This window comes from Lepidochelys olivacea, assembly GCF_965140295.1.
Source record: "Lepidochelys olivacea isolate rLepOli2 genome assembly, chromosome: 26".
Lineage (NCBI taxonomy): Eukaryota > Metazoa > Chordata > Testudines > Cheloniidae > Lepidochelys > Lepidochelys olivacea.
Window position 1 is genome coordinate 5567921 of NC_140436.1, and position 18599 is coordinate 5586519.

At 49.9% G+C, this 18599-nt stretch overlaps 1 protein-coding gene across 1 annotated transcript; it reads left to right on the forward strand.

The window, feature by feature from the left end:
• Positions 1-1275: 1275 nt before the first annotated feature.
• On the forward strand, positions 1276-16950 carry SFTPC (surfactant protein C). Its single transcript, XM_084614980.1, has 12 exons — positions 1276-1338; positions 1526-1672; positions 2271-2411; positions 3407-3517; positions 4580-4695; positions 8969-9159; positions 11432-11544; positions 12364-12675; positions 13613-13753; positions 14717-14830; positions 15846-15998; positions 16861-16950. Exons 1-11 carry the CDS (start codon positions 1297-1299, stop codon positions 15981-15983), a joined length of 1566 nt encoding a protein of 521 aa, XP_084471106.1. The 5' UTR covers positions 1276-1296; the 3' UTR covers positions 15984-15998; positions 16861-16950.
• The last annotated feature ends 1649 nt before the right edge of the window (positions 16951-18599 follow it).

Here is an 18599-nt window from a genome sequence, read left to right on the forward strand (position 1 = left end):
CAATCCTTAAGCTCAAGGTGCACCTGATAGCCTGAGGGCAAGAAAAATACAAGGACAGCTCTTTCTGCTGAGGGCTGGGCCAGCACTTCCAGTGCAAAACCAGCACAAAGGACCAACCTCCTGTGCAGGCTCCAAGGCCTCAGGCGGGGAAGCTGGGGACCTAATAGCTGTGTACCATTGCCAGTCCTCTTATGGTCTGTCACAAGGGCTCTGCAATCAGCTGCAGACAGGGTCAGGCTGAACAGCTGTCAGGCCATGGTTAACTGCAGAACAACTGTAAGGTCAGATCCGCCTGGAGCAGGGTCAGAGGTTAGCTGTCAAACAGCAGAGAGATCCAAATTCACTTGGGACCAGCTGGTGTGTTAGGAAGTGCCTGCATTCATTCAGTGAGCAGTAGAAATCAGCTCATCTCTGCCCAGCTGCAGTCCTGCAAACTTCTCCTGTCAAAGGTCCCACCCCTATTAGTACAAGGTCCCTTACCCTGGAGGCTGTCCACAGCTGCAATTATTTAGATCCAGGTTTGAGACCAGATTTTGAAGTCCTCAGTGTCAGGAGAGAGGGTGGCTCAGAGCTCTGGTTTGGGTCTGTCTCTAATTGCAACATGTGGAAGCAAAAATGATGGGACGAGACACCTAGAGAGAACACTCCAGTATTTGAGGGATCAGACCCCATGACCCGTTCAGAACACTGGACAGAATGTGACTGACCCATGGCCCCTCCCCAAAGGCTGCTGGCTTCCCACACTCTGATAAAGGGCCTGGGCACTCATGACTAGTGCTCTTGTGGGAGGCCTTTGATTTTTGGTTTTTGCTTTGAACATCTGAAGCACCATCAGGTGCTAGAGGAGCTAAGAGTCTTGGGGCACTGAGCCAAGCCTGGCCACGGCCATATCGATGGTCCAGATCCTCCAGCCTGAAGGGCAGCACTAGCTCCTCAGAGCTGGATGACTTTGGCCTCAGAACCCCTGTAGTTGCAGCTCTTGGGTGCTAAGAGGCCCATGTGCCCAGAGACAAGTGTCCTTGGAGACTCTTGATGGACACGGTCCCAGGGGTTTATCAGAAACCGGGCTCTGAAGGGCTCCAGGGAAACAGGTTCACAAACAAAAATGAAGTGAACACACGGCTTGTGGCCAGAAGGGCCTGGGGAACTCCAGCGTGGCCTCCCCTTGCCCTCCGCCCCTCCACTATCTCAGGGTCCCCTATATAAGCCCCTCTCCAGTCACGGAGCCTCCAAGGGCTGTTTTATCGCTGGAGGAGCACTACAGGGACGGCCAGGGTCTGCAGAACAAGAAACAAGATGGATGTTAGCAGCAAGGAGGCTCTGATAGAGGCCCCTCCGGTATGGCAATGAACAGAGGATAGATAGTTTTGTTCTGTGTTTGTACAGCGTCTAGCACAATAGGGTCCTGGGCCATGACTGGCGCTCCTAAGTGGTACAGGAATACATATAATAAAGGGCGGTCCTTTCCCTCCAGCATACCCACATCAGCTCTTCTTGCTGTTAATGTTCTTTTCTGTTCCCACAGGACTACTCTCCTGTCGCCAGGATCCCCTGCCTCTCCCCTCACCTCAAGAGACTCTTGATCATCGTGGTGGTGGTTGTGATCATAGTCTTGGTTGTGCTGGGTTTCCTCCTGATGGGATTGCACATATCTGAGAAGCACACGGAAACTGTAAGTACAGAGTTAAAAACCCGGGGGCGATGGTTCAGAGGGGCAAGTCCAGCTGTGTGCCAGTGCAGAGGGGACAGGGGCACGTTGAGGCTGCTGCAGCCATGCCCAGGAGCACAAGGAAGCAGATGCAGCCAGGCAAAGTGAGCTGCTACAGCATGGAACTCAAGCAGACGGGGAAATGAACCTCTGCACCAGTGCTAAGAGGCAGAAGCAGCCAGGTAAAGAGGCTGCTCCAGCACACAAGGGCAGCAGGAAAAGTGGAGCTGTGGACAAGCACAGAGGGCAGCTGGAACCACAGACAGCTGCCAAGGAGACTGGGACACTAGAGGAATAGGGCTCTATTATCAGGGCCAGCCAAGAAATGAAAGACTTCAGCAAAATTTCAGTGAGTACCTTGAAATAGGAACAGCCCAGGGCTCTGATTTACTAATGTCTCTGCCTGCACTGAGTCAGCAAGCAGGAAGGGAGTGCTGCTGGGAAAGAGGGCACTTCTTCAGGGTATAGGCAATGAATGGCTGATGCATTGCATCTTCTGCTTTGGCCCACCCAGCCTCCTGCACTGGGCACGCCGCACTCTGTGGGTTTCCTTGCCTTCTAGGTTTTGCGAATGACTATCCAGGGCCTGGATGGGGAAGGGTCCCCGCAACAGCTCTCCATGAGTGGGAAAGAAAGGACAGGGACTTTCCACATCAAGGCAGGGATCAATTCTTCAGCCACTGTTGTGTACGACTACCCCCACGTAAGTAGGGCACGCTTGTTTTGCTAGGCTTGGGGGAGCCTCTTCCAAACAGGGGGCCACCAGGGCAAAGCTGGCTAGAGCTACAGGGAACTTTCATTGCTATACCCATAGCTCAGACTGGGTGAGACCTGGCCGGTTGGACTAGAGCAGGTTAAATTCCTGGAGTCTCTACCACTCTCTTGATTAGAGGTAGAGGAGCCAGTGATAATTTCAGCCTGGCCCACATAACTGTCCCAGAAGCAGGCTGAGCCAAGCCAGCGTTATGTACCCTGAGACAAGCTCAAACCAAACCCCAGATCTGAACACACCCAAGATTTCAGGTGTTCAAAATCCTACCCCCAGACCTGGATTGTGTGGCTTGGGCCCAGCATTATGCTAATGTCACACCTGGCTGTGAACTAACCACACTGACATCACTTCCTGGTTGCTAGTAAGCAAAGAAAAGCGGGTCCCAGGGGAAGTAAAGAGAGAGAAAAACACTCAAGTGTTAATGCAAGCAATAGAAAGTGAGTGAATAAGCACCAAGGTGGGGACAGTGAAGGAAGATGGATGGGGCACTGTCCCCACTGGCCAAAGTGAGAGGGAAGGTGGTGGGGGAGAGTGAAGGGGAGACAAGCAAAATAAGAAGGTGGGTCTGAGTTTGCAAAGCCTTTGCTTTGATCTTGCAAAACCAAGCCCAAGGAGGTTTGGATCCAGTTCCTACCTACACAACCCCCACATTTTGGATAGAGCTTGCAGACACGGCACCGATCCTGGCCCATCTCGATCTGATGGCTTTACAGTCTCAAAGGGAAAGGCCATGGAGGGTATAAGGGGCTCCTGGGCTGAGTGCCATGTTCAGCAGAGAAGAGGAGGATGGAGAGGGGTGACAATGGTGGAAGCAGAAGGGGCTGTGCAGTTTGAGAGGGTGATTCGGCTCCTGTGAATACAACATGGGGAGCTGCCACGATGGGAAGCCAGGGCTAAAAGTCACCCTGTGCTCTGTCTGCAAACAGCTGCTGATCTGCTACAAATCCTGGCAAGGCCGAGCCTGCTACATCACCAAGATGGACAAGGAGAACATTCAGGGCCTGGATACCATTGCCAAGGCGTTCCAGCATCTCCAGGTGAGCAGCTGGGAATGCACAGTCAGTGTGAGCTATGCCAGGTACAAAGGTGGGCACAGGAGTGCAGGGAAAAAGGGCACTTGGGAGCGAGAAACTTGTGAAAGATTAAAACACTGCAGAAGCTGGAGGCTGTTCTCTGAGTCCCTGAAAGACAGCTGGCTGCAGCCAGAGTGCACCAGCCTGGGTGTATGCAGTTTGAGCTCCCATTGAAGTCAGTAGGTGCTTAATATGGCACCCTCTCCCGTGAAGCCTGAATTTGGGTCTCAGAGCCAAACTTAAAAATGAAGCAACCAGTGAGTATTTGCCTGCACAGAGCAGGCAGAGGCTACAGTGACTTTGTCTGTGTGCCACCAGCGACTGCACTGTTAATTCCCCTCGGTGGGTGTTTGCAGGATCACCACCGCTCCATTCTGGGGAAAATGGGCTCAGGCCAGCACAGGAGCAATTGCTCCATGCCTCATTCAGTGCATACAACTATAAGGGGGTGCAAAGAATGAATTGCTCTTAACAAATGGCTTCCAGCCAAGGCTCTCCATAGTAATGGAATCACATGCACACAGAGTGAGGTGTAGCGCAAGTCAGCGGTGGACTCCTTTTACTCGGGGTACTGTGGAGGCACAGGAAGAGAAAGTGACCTCCCCGAGGTCGCCTGCTGACGCAGTGGCAGAACTGGGCACAGAACCCAGGAGTCCTGGCCCCAAACCCCCACGCTCTCATTGCTAGAAGACGCTGCCTCTCTTGTGCCAGCTCGATCAATGTATTGGCAAGGTAGGATAATCTAATACTTGGGTGAGGAGAGCGTTACTAGTGCAGGAGGGTAGTGGTGGATGGTTTGGACGTCCTCCCACAGCACAGGACACTTCCACAGCTGTTCGGAAGCACTGAGAGCTTAGTTTCCAGAGCAGGGAAAAAATGACACCGTGAGCACATCCTGTTACGATTAGCACCTGATGGTGTCCAAGGATGGTGAACTCCTAGGCCCCCAGCCTGGGCTATAAATCACAATTCCTGTAACGGTGTGTGGGGGTGGTGCACATCTAATTATATTATTTCCTGTCCTAGCTCGAACAGGGTGAAGAGATGGAGGAAGGGGGGTCCCCTGTGCCCCAGGCCAATCGCTCCATCCTGGGCACTACAGTTAACATCCTCTGCAGCAACGTTCCCATCTACTGGGCTTAGCAAGGGCTCAGGTGGGTGAGCAGCTGGGTATTGGAAGGGGAGCTGGGTTTACTCAGTGACTGCCTTAATCAGAACTGCCTCCAGCAACCCTCTCTCTCTCTCTCACACACACACACAGTAGCAAAAGCCCTTTGCCAGAGGATTCCCCCTCCTCCCCGCCACGCACCCAGAGTTGCAAAAGCAACAAGCCCTTTGCCAGAGACCAATCAAACCCCTTCCCAACCATCAAATCATCACCAGGCTCCGGACAATCAGGATGCAGAAGAAATGCCTCCATCTGGCTGGTGAGAAGACAAGACTTCTACCCACTCTGCACAGAGAAACCAGAATGCAACAGTCAGCAGGAGGCCATTGCAGTCTCTCATGGACTCATTAGCGGCATCGCTGCAGAGTTTTACGTGGCACGGGTGGAATCAGGCTTGAGAACCCAAGGGACTATGTGTGCACGTAGGGGATGGCCTCCTCTTGGCCCTTTCGCTTGCAGCCTTGGCTGGGAAGGTGGCTGAGGGAAAGGCCTTGCTTTGGTGCCTGGGTTGGGAGGTGTCTAAAATATAACAAAAGCCAAAGGGTAGCCTTGTAGTTCAGGCACTGGGCTGGAACTCAGGAGAGCTGGGGTCACTTCCCTGCTCTGCCACAGATTCCCCATGTGACCCTGGACAAGTCACATGGGGCCAGGTTTTTAAAGGTGTCTAAGCCTCTAACTCTCATTGTCCAATCCCTTAAAAATCTGGCCCTTACTCTCTCTCTGCCTCAGTTCTCCCATCTGTGAAATGGGGATAATGACACTTCCTCTGGCTGTCCTATCTATTTAGACTGTGAGCTCCTTGGGGCACAGACCTCAGCACATGTAGGTACAGCACCTAGCACAATGCAGCACCCGACCTCAACTGGGACCTTGGGCACTACCATAGTGCAAATAATAAATAGTGAGAGAGAAAACCAACAAGGATACCTGGCCACAGGTGGCTTTCTCTGTATGGATTTCTCATGCTCCTCCATTTATCTTACAGGGCCCTGTGCAGTCTGAGCTCCGCATCCCGGCAGTCACTTCCCAGTGAGATGGGCATGGCGCCCTTGTATCCACAGCACTGGGGCTTCTCTCCTACAATGATGACTACGTTCCATGTGCAATCACCGCACATCTGAGCTTAGGCTCAGGCCGTGGGCCAGCGGGTGGGTGGCTGCATGATCTCCAGCCATTGCAAAGCTTTTGTTCTGTTGCCATTCAAAGCAGCTGGGAATTTTCAGGTGGCACTTGCAATAAAACGAGAGTTTCATTTATGAGTTTATGCTTCTGTCTGAAGAGTAAAATCTCCATAGGACCAACATGCTGCTGTTTCCTTTATTCTCTTCTTAGAGAGATTTGTCTTTTCCCTTCTGGATTCTGCCATATGGTATTGATTTAATCAAAACTGCTCAGGGCCTTGTTTATACCCAGGGCCAGAACATGTGAACGGGCGCTCACCCAATAGGATTTAAAGGTTGGTATATTCACGCATGTTGAGAGGCAGTGATGTCTAGTGGATAGAACACTGGACTGGGAGTCAGGAGACCTGCCTTCTATTCCCAGCTCTTGACCTGCTATCTGACTGTGGGCAAGTGACTGCCAGTGCACCTCCTAAGGGGGCTAAAGTAGGACATCAGTAGTGCCTGGACCTTGCAGTGGCCCCTCTGCACAAGCTGAATGTCCCTTGCCATGCATGATCACTCAGCAGATTTCAGTGCAGCTAGGACACAGATAATGCATCCAGTTATTACATCGATCCTGGAGCTGGATTTGTAAACAGGCTGGGAGATGTGCAGCATTACCTTTGGGATTTAGACACACAATTCCCCATGAAACAAATGGAAAACCCCAGCCCTGTTGTTATCCCCAGTTAGGGGTGAGAAAATCTCATACTGCATGGGATAAGCAGCTTGCTGTAGGGGAGAAGGAAGAAATGCAAATATGTACACACCCACACACACACACAGTTGCACATTTGGTCAGGTGACCTATTGAGGGGTTGCTTCTTCTGTAGCATCCACTGCTGACCACTGTCAGGAACAAGACACTGGCCTTGGTGGGTCTGTGGACAGATCCACTCAGGTGACTCCTGTGTTCCTGTACTTCTAGCCTCTGTCTGTTACATCAGGCTCTTTATGCAGCATCAAGGGGGCCTGATGCTGGTACAGGACTCTTAGGTTGCAGAGTTGGGAAGATGGGGATCATCATGCAGCCCAGCAGCTGCCAGAACCACAAACAAAACCTACCCTGCAAGCTGAGTAGGTTGTGAACAGGATGGGTCACAACGCATGGGAAGCTCTCCCTGGCTCATGGCTTGTCCTTGAGGCCTTTATGGCACGGCCAGGTGAACCCATCTCCTCCCCTGCAGACAGCTCCACCAGTTCCCCATTAATTACAGAATCCAGTTTTAAATGTTTCACCTCACCATGCTTTCCAGTCCCTCCAGGAGGTGGAGGGATGTCAGTGTGCATCTGTACAGGAGAGTGTTGGTGATATGTGTCTTGTGTGTGTCTGTATCTGAGCACATATGTCCCAGTGTTCGTGTGTGTTTCCATACAGGACTCTGTCTGCGTCTTTGTAGAGGTGTGTTGGTATGTGAGTGTTTGTGTTACATTGTGCGCATGCATGTGAGTATGTGTCCATATGAGTGCGTGAGCATGCATATGCATGGGGGCTCACGCAGGATGTTGTGTGTTTGTGAGGGTGTGTTGGTATGTGTGCACGGGAGTGTATGTGTGAGTGTGCTGGCATGCACACGTGTATGGGGGTGGTATAGTGTGTGCATGCATAGCAGTACACGCGCGTGTGTCACAGTGTCGGCATGCACATACACTGCTACAGCACGGTTGTGCAGGCTCCGCTCATCCGTGTATCAGTATAATGGTCTCACCCTCTAGCCTGGAAAGGGAACACAAGAACAACTGGCAGGGGACAGAGATTCCCCTTAGCTAATCCAACCTAAAGCACAACCTTGGATCTGAACATCCCCAAGCTCTGGGAAAGTTAAGATCTCACACTGCAGCTTGGTACCATCTCCTTTAGGAAACAAGTAATGAAACAGGAAGGACACATTTTTTTCATGTGATACCCTCCTTGAAACTTTGAAACCAATTAAAACTTACTGCTGTAACATCTTAGGGAGACAGCCAGAGACTGAACACCAGCTGTGTAAGGGTTAATCTGGCAGTCAGGATCAATCTCCCCTAAAGCTGGCAGATACCACCATAGGAAAAGTGGTCTAAGCCCCAATGCAATTGGCTTGACTGACAATGATCCACCAGTTAAACAAAAGAGCTCACTGGCCAGTTCCAAGTGGAACAAACCTGGAAAACGGAAAATGGCCCTTCGACCCCCGGCAATAGGAAGCAGGCTGGAAATTGTAGCTAGACAAATTCAGACTGGAAATAAGGGGTACGTTTTTAACAGTGAGAGTAACTAACCATTGGAACAATTTACCCAGGATCGTGGTGGATTCTCCATCACTGGCACTTTTTAAATTGAGATGGGATATTTTCCTAAAAGATCTGCTCTAGGAATTCTGGGGACGTTCTATGGCCTGTGTTATACAATGGGTCAGACTAGATGATCATAATGGTCCCTTCCAGCCTGGGAATCTATGAATCACTCGCTCAGACACCAGAGAAGTAGGACACCATCCTCCGTGTTGACGCCTGTGCTGGGAGATCTGGGCCGAGTGGAATCAGCATCCCAGCCCCACTCCCCAGTGTGTCACTGTTTTGCAATGCAAAGCCACTGAGATGCCGACAAGCTCCGGCTCAGCTCCATTATTTGATGTCCCTGGTCTGCCTGTTACCCAACATCTGCCTTCGCACAGGTGGTGCAATGTGGCAGAAGATCAAGAATATGCTCCTACTGCAATTGAGGAGCGGGGTGGGTGTGGGGAGAAGAGAATGTCTGGGATAGGCTTCATGCAGCAAAGGGAGCAGATGAGGATTCTAAGGACTCTCTCCAGGATAAAGAATGTTTGAGGGTAAATGGCCCTGAGAGCTACTTGATTCTCTCTCCCTCCCTCCCTCAAACATCACTAAGAAAACACATTGCACAGAGTGAGGAAAATGCAAAGACCTTCCCTTTGAGGGTTGGCAAGCACTCAGAGTCTGCAGAAACCAGAGCCAGGGCTGTCAGGGGTCAAACAGCAAATGTGCAGGCTCCTCCAAGCCCTTGAGCAGGGAGGCTGGGGAGCTCCTGGCTCTTACAGGTTGAGGAATGTGCAACCGTTTCTTTCTCAAGGTCTGTGCTGGCAGCTGTGGATTCAGGGACAGTGGAAGAAGAGGAGATAGCTCAAGGCCAACTGTTGGAATGCCTGCAAATGATCAGCTCTTGGATGAAGAGCAGCTGGGCCCAGGCAAGACCAAAGTGATGCTGATCGGAAAGGGGAAACGCTTTGGAGAACTGGTCGAGGCAGTGTCTCCACCTTCCATTGAAGGCTCCATTCGTCAGAGAGATGTGACCCCTGGAACTGTTGGACGCATTGCTAAGCTTGGAGGATTGGGTAGCATGAGTATCTACCAATGCCTTCCTTTCATCTCCAGCTCACTAGGAAACTTCCTCCCACTGAGGACCTGTCCACAGTGATCTCTGCATTCATCCTCTCCAGGCTGGATCACTGAAACTCAATGTATCTGAATGTCCAAAGGATTCACAGGCTCCAGCTATCACAGAATTCAGCTGCCCCCTTCTCCTTGGCTCAGGCTGCCATGAGCACATCAGGCCTGTGTGATGGTCCCAGTCAAGCTTCCAATCGCAGTTTAAGGCCTTGCTCTTAAATTTTAAAAACAATTAATGGATCAAGCCCCAGCTACATCTATGGCTGATTTTTGATCTATGAACCACCACGACAACTCCACTGGGGCAATGCAGATCTCAAAGCCCAGGACGAAGCACTTGAGAGCTGGAGATAAAGCATTCTCAGTCGAAGGGATCTGACTATGACACAAAGTTCCAAAGGAAATCAAACAAATCCAGAAAGTCTGACCCTCTGTAGGAAACGCCACCAAACCGTCCCCTTTGAAAAGGCCTTTTCACCATACGACAGACACTCATAGCACTGACACTGCCTTTTACCTCCAAACCCCAACACAGACCCACCCTAAAATCCAAAACCTGACCGCCTCCTCTACCCCAAAACCCCAACACTGACCCTCCTAGAAACCTAAACCCCAGCACTGATCCACTCCTCTACCCAATAAAATACTACCACCTAAAAACCCTACCCTGGAACAAATTGACCCAAAACCCCAAAAGTCAATCGATAAAATTTTGAAAAAGAAAATCCCATTCCCAAAGTTTTTTACCCTGAAAAAAGCGAGAAGTGCTAGAGACTCCATGAAATCAACCGGGGACTTTGCTAGTGCTATTGATTTTATGTGGAAGGTGCTCGGATACCAGTGATGTCTGGCAGTATTGATACCCATAGATAGATAGCTGGATTAGAACAGCAATTAGGTCAAGGCCAGATGTGAGATCAGGGTTGGCTGTAGGCTAGCTGGAGTTAGAAGTGAAAGCTCAGATTTTTAAAGGTTGCAACATCTACCTGATTTAGGAGCCTGAATTTCATTTTCTAATGGAATGTAGGCATTTAGAAGCCAAAATTCCCTTGACAGCCAATGGGACTTTGGTTCCTAAGTGCCTAAATAACTTTTGAAAATGATATTAGGCTGCACAGCAACACCTAAATAACTTTACAAAACTGGGCCACAATCCTGGCCCCAAGGAAGTTAAGGGGAGTTTTGATTTCACCCTAGGGGTTTGGCATGTCTTAATCATGGACCTCTAACGACTCATAGATCAGTTCACTCAGTGGGTGAATTTCACAATCATAGAATCGTAGGACTGGAAAGGACCTCAAGAGATCATCTAGTCCAGTCCCCTGCACTCATGGCTATGACTATGCATCACCTAAGTCCCACTTCACCTTACGCTGGTCCTCTACCCAGGGGCGAGTTTTCCAAGGTGCCTATGCTCCACATCTTTGTGCAGGTGCATCCCTGCAAGCTTCCCTTGCTGAAGGTCTCACTCCATTCAGAGCTTCCTTTCTTCACCCCCTCCCAGCTCCTGAGGTGTCCATGCTCCCACATAACCTACAGCAGGAAACTGCAGCCCTGGTAGCACAAGGATGCAGCAGTGTTAGCCCCACAAAGTTTCCATCTCTCCTTAAGTTGCTGCCTTGAAGAGATTGGGCAAGGTGGTGGTGCAAACATTTGTTGGAAACGATGGAGTTTTGCACACGGCCCTTCCTCAAAGGCCCCTGGCTGACCACAATCCAATAAGGGCCTGGACACTCACGACTAGTGCTCTTGTGAAAGGCTTTTGATTTTCGGCTTTTGCTTTGAACATCTGAAGCACCATTAGGTGCCAGAGGGGCTAAGAGACTCGGGGCACTGAGCCAAGCCTGGCCGTGGCCATATCGACAGGCCGGATACTCCAGCCTGAAGGGCAGCACTAGCCTTGTAGAGCTGGATGACTTTGGCCTCAGAACCCCAGATGGTGCAGCTCTTGGGCGCTAAGAGGTTTATGTGCCCAGAGACAAGTGTCCTTGGAGACTCTCGACTGACACAGGCCTAGGAGCTTATTAGAAACCGGGCTCTGAAGGGCTCCAGGGAAACAGGTTCACAAACAAAAATGAAGTGAATTAGACACTTGATTTGTGGCCAGAAGGAGCTGGGGAACTCCAGCATCCCTTCCCCCCTCACCTTCTCTTACCGCAGGTCTCCTATTTAAGTCTCTCTCTGCCCTACGCACTGAGGGGACGTCCAAGTGGCACAGGAGAAGCAGCAAGATGGAAATCAGCATCAAGGAAGCTCTGATTGGGGACCCACTGGTAAGCCTCAGCCTCACCCCCTCCTCCCCAGGCTGGGTTTTAGCAAAGGACAAAGGTTACATGAAAGCTACCACATCCCCCGTAACTCATATATTGCTGCTCAAATAGTTTCTAGTGCCCAGCTACGGTTATGGGTCAGTGGCGGATTCTGTCCCTCCCAGCTTGCAGAGTATGGGTCGGCGTGTGAACCTGTGTGTCTGTGTGACTCTGTCTCTGTATGTGTGTGCGCATGTCTCCAGGTGTGTCTCTGTACTTGCCCCTGTCCATAATGATGTACAAGACATTTCACCTGCTTCCTTGGTTCCCCCAATGCCTGTTGAGCTGCCGTGCTCAGCTGGGTGCAGATCTGGCTGAGTCACCGACTGCCCATTTCTGAAATGTACCCGCTCTAGCAGCTGTCAAGGGTGCATGAGAGAACTATCAAATGGTGAACCCCAGAGAGGAGGGGGTATGACCCTGCTGAGTCAACCAGTGCTTCTCCCCAGAAAGCAGGGGCAATTGCCTGAGGCTGCATGGGGGCTATTAGCGAGGCATCTTGCCGACAGAGTCAGCCACAGTGCTGGGATCTAGCTTGCTACTTTAAAAAGCACTTGGAGACACTCTGAATATGGAAGATACTACTTAAAACCATGGCCCGTCCCAGGCCCAAATCCTGTGCCTGCGCTTCATTTCTCTCTGCCTGTCTCTCCCCCAGTCCTGTCTCCTTCCCTGGCTCTCATCTTCACACCCCTTTCCACTCCACTCCTCCTGCTCCCTTTTGCTTTGCATTTCAATCCCCGCTGCAGTGACCCCTCTCTCTGTGTTTGCTTGTGTTCCCAGCACGACAATGCTCTGGATTCAGAGATGGACGTCTGCCCCAGCTGCACTGACTGCTGCCCAGGCTGCCCCAGCTGCACCGACTGCTGCCCAGGCTGCCCCAGCTGTAAGTCCTGCTGCAGCTGCTGCTGCAGCGCCTGGAAAAGTTTCCTGTGCTGCCTCCCTAAGCTACTCTGTCGTCTGCCCAAGTGCCCCGGCTGCCCCCTGCACATCAAGAGAATCCTAATCATCGTGGTGGTCATTGTGCTGATAGTTGTGGTCGTCCTGGGAGCCCTGCTGCTGGGACTGCACGTGACCCAGGAACACACCGAGACTGTAAGTAAGGGGGAGAAGGAGCAGATGAGGCTGTGCACAGGTGCAAAGGGAGGTGTTAAAATCATGCCCAAATGCAGCAGTTTATAGATGAACAGGGGATAGCGGCAGCTGATGCAATGGGGATCCATGTAGCTGATGGCAGATGCAGCCTTGTGTAGGTGCAAAGGGGACTTGTGCAAAGGGTATGGCCCTGCATAGGTGCCCAGGGGACTGCTGCAGCCCTGCAGAAGAGATCGCTGTCTCTGCACCCAAGTCTAGCAATAGGCAGAGGAAGTGGGGACAGACGCACAGAGTTGCAGAACAAAACTGGGGCAGTCATGCACCGGTGCAGAGAGAGCAGATGGGGTCCTCTTCGGTGCAGAGGGGACTTATGCAGTCATTCATTGGAGGAAACAGGATTGGCACAGAGGGGACAGATTGCAACCGTGAATGACCAAAGTCAAGGACCAAGCCAGAGGAAGATGTTGCAGTCGCATTTAATTCCCAGAGGGCTGACTGAAATCCTGGCCCACTGGGGACAGATCCTGTCTACCTTGCCTCACAATATGTGCGGACAGCAGGGAAGAGACAGGGAGGCCTTGGTCTGTCGGGTTAGCAGGAGAACATTTAAGAGAAACAAAATCAATCTTGAAAGTGTCTTCCTAATAAACTTACCCTTCCCATTCTGCAAGAGACTCTGGGGCCCTGGCTAGCCTTGAGGGAGGGAACAGGATTGATTATTAGAAGCAACAGAGAAATGAAGAGCAGCTGCAAAATGTCCCTGGGCCCTTTGAAATGGCTGAGCTTCAAAGGGGTTAGAATGGAATAATGTTGCTCTTCTCGATGCAGGGGACCCACAGCAGAGATGATAGAGATCCCATCCCTTCCATTTCCCTCCCCTCCCCACCGCCCTGCTCTCTCTGCTGCTCATTCTTTAGGCTCTATGATCTCCTCCTAGGTTTTGCAAATGACCATTGAGGGGCTGCAGGGGGAAGAGTCTGGACTGCGGCTCTCCATGGACTGGGAAGAAGAGGTGGTGACTTTCCTCATTGATGCAGGAACCCATGACCCGGGCACAGTCGTGTATGACTACAGTAATGTAAGCAGGGAGTGCTTGTTTGGCAGGGGGCGTGCTTCAGAACGGACCCTTGCCATCAGGCCGGGACTGCATTGGATCCTCCTGTCCAGGGAGTGAGGCTGTTTTTAACCCATGCATGTGGCATCTGAGCACAAACGTGGCGATGCTGCATTAGAACTGAAGGCACGCTGAAAGACTGTTAGGCTCTGCTGGGTGCCAGCCCCTCCAGGCAAAATCAGAAGGGGTTCCAGCCTCAGTTGGGCTGCATCATGCCCCTGAATGGAGCAGGGGAGTCAGTCCCTGGGAGGAAAGTCCTTAGGTTGCTGAACAGACAGCACTTTGGACAAGCAAGGAGCAGCACCTGGTGGCACACGGGAATCCTGTCTTGGTCTCCTCTTCCTCTGTCATGATGCAGGGTTGACGGGTGGGGGAGGAACTGGGTGCTGCCAGAGATGCGGAAAACCCAGCTCCACAAGAGGAACATGAACAGAGAGGAAGAGCCAAGTGAGAGAGGCAGTGAATGGGGCTAGAGCTGGGGCTATGAGGGGAGAAGGATGGTGTGTTGCCTTCAGTGGCCAGCGTGGGATGGAAGGTGGTGGGGAAGGGTGCAGGGGAGACAAGCAAAATAAGATGGTGGGTTTGGGTTTGCAAAGCCTCAATTTTCATCTTGCTAAACCAATCCCCAAGGAAGTTTGAACCCAGCTCCTATCTACCCAACCCCCACACATTGGACAGGGCTTGGAGTGATGGCACCGACCCTGGCCCATCTCGAGCAGGTGGCTTTAAGTCTCAAAAGGAAAGGCCCATGAAGGGTCTAGGAGGCTCCTGGGCTCATGGTCATGAGGGGGATGGAGAGGGGTGACATTGTGAAAGCAGAAGTGGCTGTGCAGTAGGAGAGGGTGAATCAGCTCCGGTGAGTACCGGGGAGCTGCAGTGATGGGAAACCAGGGCTAATAAAGCACCATGTGCTCTGTCTGCAAACAGCTGCTGATCAGCTACAAATCCTGGCAAGGCCGAGCCTGCTACATCACCAAGATGGACAAAGAGAACATTCAGGGCCTGGATACCATTGCAAAGGCATTCCACCAGCATCTCCAGGTGAGCTGTCAGGAATGCACACTCAGTGTGAACCATGCTGGAAATAGAGGTAGGTATAGGAATGCATGAGGGAAACGGCACTCATGCAATGCTGAGTCTGAGGCCAACAGAGAATGTGTGTGTGTGTGTGTGTGTGTGTGTGTGTGTGTGTGTGTGTGTGTGTGTGGAAGATAATACATGGATAACAGAGATAAGAGACTATTTAGACTCCAAAGATCAAACCTCCAAAGGATGGTGCATCAGGGACACCTGGAGTTATGCACATGCATCAGTGGACCAGTAAAAACAGCTACACATGCAAAATGGGCTAGTGTATGTCTAGCTGCTGGTGTGTGTGTGTGATTCCACAGTAGCCTCTGGAGTTGAATTGTTCCTCTCTTTGGATCTTTTACATTCACCAGCCGCTGTGAGAATGATTTGCTCTCATAAAGCACGTGATATATGAGGGCATGGAAATGCTTTGCAAACACTGACTGGCCCTCAGAGCCCTAAGGGGGGTTGATGGCAAAGAGAAATACTGATGAGTTAAGTGCCTCAGGGCAGACAGTGAGTTAGTGGCAGAGTCAAAAATAGAACCCAGGAGTTCTGATTCCCAGTCCATTAGACCATACAGCCTCCAAGAAGTGGGAGCAGAATCCACAAGTCCTGAATCTTTCATCATCTGCTATAATCACTAGCCTCCACAGACTTCCATATTTGTATTCAAATAATTCCACGTCCTATTAAAACAGGCTGGCCTGTATATCTCCAGCTGGGGCAGCATTGCTAGAAATTTTTATTGCTTCAGAAGCAGTGTCCATATGGGAAGCCCTCCAGATGTGGAATCCATCCTCACAGGTGGAGTGAAGGTGTTGGAAATATAGTGGGCACTAGGAGAAAACGTAGTGTGTGTATCGTATTGCCATTAAGGATTTAAGATCTAGGGGGATGTCAATAGCCTGTGTCTATTCCTGTTGCAAACAAGGATGCAGGGTGTTTTGTGTGTGTGTTTAATTTTTATTATTTCCTGCCATAGCTCAAGTCGCTCATCCTGACCCCCGAGCAGGGTGAGGAGGAGGAGCAGAAAGGGTTTCCTGTGACCCTGGCTGATCGCTCCATCCTGGGCACTACAGTTAACATCCTCTGCAGCAACGTTCCCATCTACTGGGCTTAGCAAGGGCTCAGGAAGGTGAGTAGCAATGTGGATGGGTGTCAGAATGGGAGCCGACTGTGTAAATGAGTTCCAATAATTCATGGATTAGGGGCCCAATCTTATGGGGATCCAGTGGCTTCTGTATAGATTATTTAGGTTAATCTTTCTATCTACCCAATGGGACTCATTGTTCAGTCTAGAAGATACCATCAGAGATGCTTAGTTTTGCAGTTCTCAAACTGTGGATTTGTGTCTCCAGAGATAACATGCTTGTTAACAGCAAAAATGTGTTAAATAAATAAATAATATAGAGAGGTGAGAAATAACAGACCTCAACCCTATTGTCCCTCTGCAAATTTGTGTACACAGAGTCAATCCCTTACCTCTCTCTAAAAGTGCAAAGTTTCAAAAAGTTCAATGAATAGAAGATTGTTGGGGGCGGAATAGATCTGGACAAGGAGAAGAAGTCTGAAGATAAATATGAGAAGGGAGAGACAGGCAGTAGAAACAAGAGTGAACCTGTTTGAGCAGCATATTCCAGAAGTCTTGAGGTCTTTGTGAGTGTAGCCTTCATTGATTTGAGATCTACCATACCATTCTCTCACTAGAAATGAAAACCTATAATGGCAGCAGGCCGTAAAATAGACCCAGTTTGGGAATAAGAACCATTCAAGAATATGTTTGCTAATGATGTTTTAAAGAAAGTCACACCAGTGAACAGGTGGAAGTCACGTAAGCACTTGGGTTCAGAGACTGTTGAAGTGATAATCTCACTTTTAACAGCAGTAGCTTCTTCTGCTAGTGCAGAAAGAATATTTTCTTCCTTTGGACTAATTCATTCCAAATTGAAAAATTGTTTGGGACCTGAAAAAGCAGGAAAGCTTGTTTTTTTTTCCAGATTATGAACAAACAGGAAAATGAAGGTGAAGACGACTGAGTTAGCTGCAGAAGCCAATATTTTAAGTTTCTCGTGTTGACCTGGCTGACATAGTCGATTTAATTTTTGTTTTTGTTTTTTTAAATATTTCACTTAACTATTTTAGTTAAAAACAATTTTAGCAAAAACAAACCTGATTTTAAAAAACTTGAATGTTTAACTAAATTCAAAAAAACTAATCTGAAAAGTTTTCAAAATAAATCACTTAAAAATGTATCGTGTGTACCTTCGAAAAATGAAACCTACATCTATGTCTGAGTTGTAAAGAATATGTATTAAGATTATAACAACCAACAAGAATGCACTTTTATGTAGATATCCATGATTAAATCGAGTCTTCCTGACTAGTGATTTAAATAGTGATTTAAATAAATTTGATTTAAATCAAATCCACCCTGCAGGCCGAGCTGAGGCCCTGCAGGAACAGCTGGCAAATGTTACAGCCTTCAGAGGAAACTATGCATTAGGCTGGAACAGTCCTCCTATAGGCCAACTGAGAGAGTCAGCAGGCAGCTTGCAGGGTTGTACGCCTGCTGCAAAGGGAGTGGATGCTTCACGTTCACCTTGAGACAAGGAGATACAAATCCTCAGCAGCCACACTGGGTGATAGTGACCTCTTGGAGTCGGAGATGCTAGCAGGCCCTTTAGCACAGAGCGGAAGTGACTGATAGAGAGTCCACACTCTGCTGCTCTGGTAGAAGTTATTGTCTGTGTATGAGAATAAGGGGATATTGGCAAAGGCAGCCAGGCCCAATAGCTGCCCAACTCTCCCATTAAACCAATGGACACCTAACTCCCCTTTGTGCCTCTGGAAATCTCTCCCTAAAAGCAGAAATGAGGGAGGTAATGCTAGGGGGCCATCTGTGGCCAAGCAACACTTACAGATCATGATGTTCACAGGGATCATTTTTCACCCCCCGTGTGTTTGCTTTGCGGTATCCATCAAGGACGGCGCATCTCCTGCCTGCCATTGCTTCCGAGGGGGTCCCGGCAGAATGGGAACACCACGTCCTCAGCCAGACCCTCAGCTGTGGCTTTGCTGACTCTGTACCTGTGGGTGATTATGGTGCACCTAGCTCTGTGCAGAACTCTCTCGCTGGCCCCAATTCAGGAAAGCATGACGCACCTGCTTAAGTTCCCCTACCTTCAAAGGGACTCAAGTGGGTGCTTAGATGCTTTCCTGAATAGGGCAGTTTTCCAGAATCATGGGAACCCAGTTGGAAGAACTGTGCCAATGGGAAGAGGAGTCAGAGGGACTCTGCTATAAATAAATGTACATGGGCTGATCTGTTTGCATTGGATGCAGCGGGCATTTGCAAGGGACACTATAGAATGAGAGGATTGCTTGCCATTCTTTTTAGAGAATAAAATCTACAGTCCCTCACCAACCCCTCTTATTTCTCCTTCTGGGTAATGAGGTACTGTGTCTTCACTTTACATGACCTCATAGCCTGGTGGGCTAGCACAATGTGGCCAGAGTAATGACAGCAGGCACAACTCATGAGACTAAGGGCTTGTCTACATAGAGTGTTAGTCCAGAATAGCTATTCCTGATTAACTCCAGCTGTGGATGCTCTTATTCCAGCATAAAAGTGCCTGAGTCCAAATTAGCTTAATCCGCTTTATGTGCCTTTGGGCAATTAAAATGCACCTGGCTCTATATAGGAGTCACTTTGTGAACTAAATTAATTTGGACTTTT

Coding starts and splice junctions, on each gene's coding strand:
- SFTPC (XM_084614980.1), top strand. CDS start 1,297: ATGGATGTTAGCAGCAAGGAGGCTCTGATAGAGGCCCCTCCG. Junction 2,412..3,406: donor TTGTGTACGACTACCCCCAC/GTAAGTAGGGCA, acceptor GTCTGCAAACAG/CTGCTGATCTGCTACAAATC. Junction 12,676..13,612: donor CCCAGGAACACACCGAGACT/GTAAGTAAGGGG, acceptor ATCTCCTCCTAG/GTTTTGCAAATGACCATTGA.